Below are 3,484 nucleotides of genomic sequence, written 5' to 3'. Positions count from 1 at the left end.
TGGTTACTCAGCAAGGGCGGGCTCCTGGCAGCAGCTACAGAGAGCCACAGGGCAGCCTCCTTGGCTATGTCAGGTGTTGGGATAGGGTGGCCAACAGGAGTGTCTGGCTATCACTGGCACCTAGCCAGCACCAGCCCATGGCAGTGTCTTTGGCTACAGGCCGAGCCAGGGTGGGCATGGAGGTCCCTAGACAGCAGTCACCACTAATGCCCAGAGCTGTGCTTTCACCTGTTAGCCCATGGCCTCCCACACTCGCCTAACTTCCCAGCAGAAAGGGCTGCAAAAGACCTGCATGCACTGAGGGGTTTGTGCTGTTAACTATTCACCAAGATCACCTACTTGCTTCTCTTTCTGCTCTCCTCTCCCTCCTGAGCATGCCTCTGAAAAGCTCACTGCTGGTCCAGGCACCTGCTGTACAGGACACATGGCTGAGCCTTCCTCCTTCCTTTCAGGGCTGGCGATGCTGGGTTTGGGATCCAGCTCTGGCTGTGCTAGCTCCCAGGCAGTCAGTGCCATCTGCTGGCTACTCTTTCCTTGACTGCTATGAAAACACAGAAAGCTAAATAAGGGACAGCCTAGGTATTTAGCCAGTCTTCCCCAAACCCCTCACATTCTGCTGATGAAGCCATACCCAGAGGGCTGACCTAAATCATCTAAAAGATATGAGTTTCCAAAAAGGGAGCATTACATTTAAAACATTTTATTAAATACTGTTACAAATAGGACAATACATATCAGAGATTCTTAATTTATAACTTAAACATAACTTATTAGGAAAGACTCTCATTTATAGTCCTTTAACAGCTTAATAAATCATACTTGCAATATATATATACACACACAAATCTCAGGCTTCCATTTTATTTCTAAATAATACGCAGGCATGAAATCCTTACAAACACCTCTGAATTACTTTAAAGTTACCTGGGCCCAGATCAATGGCCACAGACCTACTTAGGAACAGGTATTTTACAATACATTTACAGTTAACAGCACAGAAATATCCACAGTAAAAATTGCACAATGAAATATTTATGTATACACCTGTATTACAGTGCATAATCCCACAGGGATGAGACCATTTCAGATCTACTTGCTGCATTCAGAAACCAGAGTACCTAGTATACGCACTATAATTCCTAGTGCTATTAGAGGGAAAAAAAAAAAAGTTTAAAGTCCCTAAGCTTTCTGGGACATGCAGTAGAAACCTAAATACTTGCCCATATCACTACAGGCATATTTGACTGGGTCATCCTCTTAAAATAAACTGACTTCAACAATGAACCAGATCAATGGTTTCAAGGCTATTCAATGAATGTTTTTCATCCTGTTTATTCTGTTTCTGCAAGTATAACCCGTATGTCTCCAGAGAAGACATCTCCAGCAGTGTAGTAAGTGATGTGAAATAATGCATGTCTTCACCTCACCTAGGTACCTTTGAGTAGACCAGAGGAGTAACCAGCCTCCTCTTTAGGCAGCAGCTTACTATTTGCTCACCATCTGGACAAGAGATGGCAAGCTCCCAGTTATGATAACTACATGACTGAATGTCGACAGTATTTTGCCAGAAGGCCAGAGTTTTACTCTCTGCTTGTCTTCAATGGAAATACCAGACAGCTTGAGCTCAAAATTTCTGAGCGCTACACAAGGTCAATCATCTTGTCAGCAAGAGGTAAAAACATCTGGACAGCTGCTGATTTGCATGTAGTTTCATTCTCCGGAAGTCTCTGAGACATAAGTAAAGATGGCTTCGATTCCTGCAGAGAGAACAAAATTCCTCTATAAATTGAAAAATTGGCATAGATTTGTATTTGCTCTCATTTCAGAGGAATTTGTATGCAGGAGGTAGCAAAAACACACAAAAGTGTTCTTAATACTATATGCGGCTGGACAGAATGCTAAGCACAATCATCCTTACAGAGCTGAATAACCATTTCTAAAGCAATAAATCCATCAGTCTTGTTAGGAACTTTCATGCCATGCCAAGATGCATACCCCAAAGCACATGTTACTATTTCAGCAATTGTATAGCAATTAACAGCTGTGATAGCTGCGCTCACAAATTCTCTTCCTTTTAATCACACAAGCAATCTCACGTGCTTACCTGAAACTCCTGGAGTTAGACATTCTGGCCAGCGCTTTGGAAGCTACCTTCGATGGTTAGGCTCTGGCAGCTACTATAAAAAACAGAAATGAAGAGTAATTTAATGACAACTGGTTTGTACCAAATGGATTTTAGCAAAGTGATTGCAGTGTTTTTCATGCTGCTTTTTGAGACACAACTTACCTGGAAGGAGTAAATTTCTTTGCTGCAAGAAGAATAAGAAAAAGTATTAGCATTTCAAGATGAAAGCCCCCTCATGCAAACTTTTTCTTCTACTAAAAAACCTTTCCTGAATATCTGATAAAAAGCCATTATCTAGCAACAAATCTCACAGGCAGTTATTAGTGTATTGTCATTAGCCCCATCTAAAATTCCCATTCACTTTCCCTGGTAGTAATTACTGATAAACAGAATGTTGCTTTTTTTCTAATTCTTGTTTTCTAAATGTTTTAATTTTTACTATTTTTGATTTTCAAATATTCATCCAAAAGCCAAACATGGCATGCATGTAGACTTCTTGAAAATAATTTTGGAATTTGTTTAAGTATGGGGAATTTTCACTTTTTCAAAAAGCAAGGTATTGGGGTTTGGAGGTGGGTTTTTTTTCCTCCACTGAAAATTTTTCCGGAAGGTAAATACAACCAGTGGACCCAGTCCAATTGCTCACCTTTTCTTCGGAATCGTCTTGCAAGCCAAAGGAGGAATGATGCCGTGGACAACAGAGAGGCACTTGTGGCTGCTATGCCCACAGAGACATAGCTGACTTGTTCAGAAGCTGAAAGGATGAAAACGTTTCAGTAAGATCAAGAGGTATGTGAGGTCTTTGAAGCCCTCTCTACTTCTTGCTTTTCCTTGTGCTCTTCAAGAGGAACCAGAATTGCAGCTGGTAACCTTTAAGTTTTCTCTTGCTGAGACAGGATGCATCCTGTACCCAAGATAAAAAGCTGCATACTAAAAATTATCCCACCTGTTGCCAAAGCAATGGCAAGACAACAAGCTAGCTATACCAGGGTCTGTCTAGCCTCTGCCTCACATGACAACTTATGCTCCTCTTATTCTTCATGTTTCAGTTAATATTTTAATTCTCACTGTGCTGTCTTCCTCTTTGAGCAATCCCACTGAGATCAATGAAATTATTCAAGGATCTAAATTCTGCTCAAGAAAATAAAGTGGAGTTGAGCTTTTAGGACCTCAGGCAAAAGCATTTCATTCCGGCCAAGTACGTTCCCACTGAGGACAGCGACAGAGTTCTTAACACCTTGAATGGGAAGGCAAGGCTGAGACTTTTGTCCTGTAAAATGACAGCCTTTGGCAGAAAAGCTCTGTGAGGTCTTTTGGCTGAGGAGTTCACTCAAGAAGCTATCATACCAAATTAACAAA

The 3,484-nt window shown here is 41.3% G+C and overlaps 1 protein-coding gene across 1 annotated transcript in view; it reads right to left on the bottom strand.

Moving 5' to 3' along the window:
• Positions 1-2,119: 2,119 nt before the first annotated feature.
• The window catches only part of SELE (selectin E), a 5,638-nt gene continuing 4,273 nt past the window's right edge, over positions 2,120-3,484 (bottom strand). Inside the window, exons 8-10 of the mRNA XM_009892914.1 lie at positions 2,772-2,879; positions 2,288-2,309; positions 2,120-2,177 (exon numbers count right to left, since the gene is read on the bottom strand). Coding sequence (XP_009891216.1) covers positions 2,120-2,177; positions 2,288-2,309; positions 2,772-2,879 — 188 coding nt within the window. The remainder of the gene's footprint in view (positions 2,178-2,287; positions 2,310-2,771; positions 2,880-3,484) is intronic.

The sequence above is a fragment of the Charadrius vociferus genome, unplaced genomic scaffold (genome assembly GCF_000708025.1).
Source record: "Charadrius vociferus isolate BGI_N301 unplaced genomic scaffold, ASM70802v2 scaffold39, whole genome shotgun sequence".
NCBI lineage: Eukaryota > Metazoa > Chordata > Aves > Charadriiformes > Charadriidae > Charadrius > Charadrius vociferus.
The sequence above is the reverse complement of the archived record's forward strand: the minus strand, read 5'-3'. Positions and strand labels throughout refer to the sequence as shown.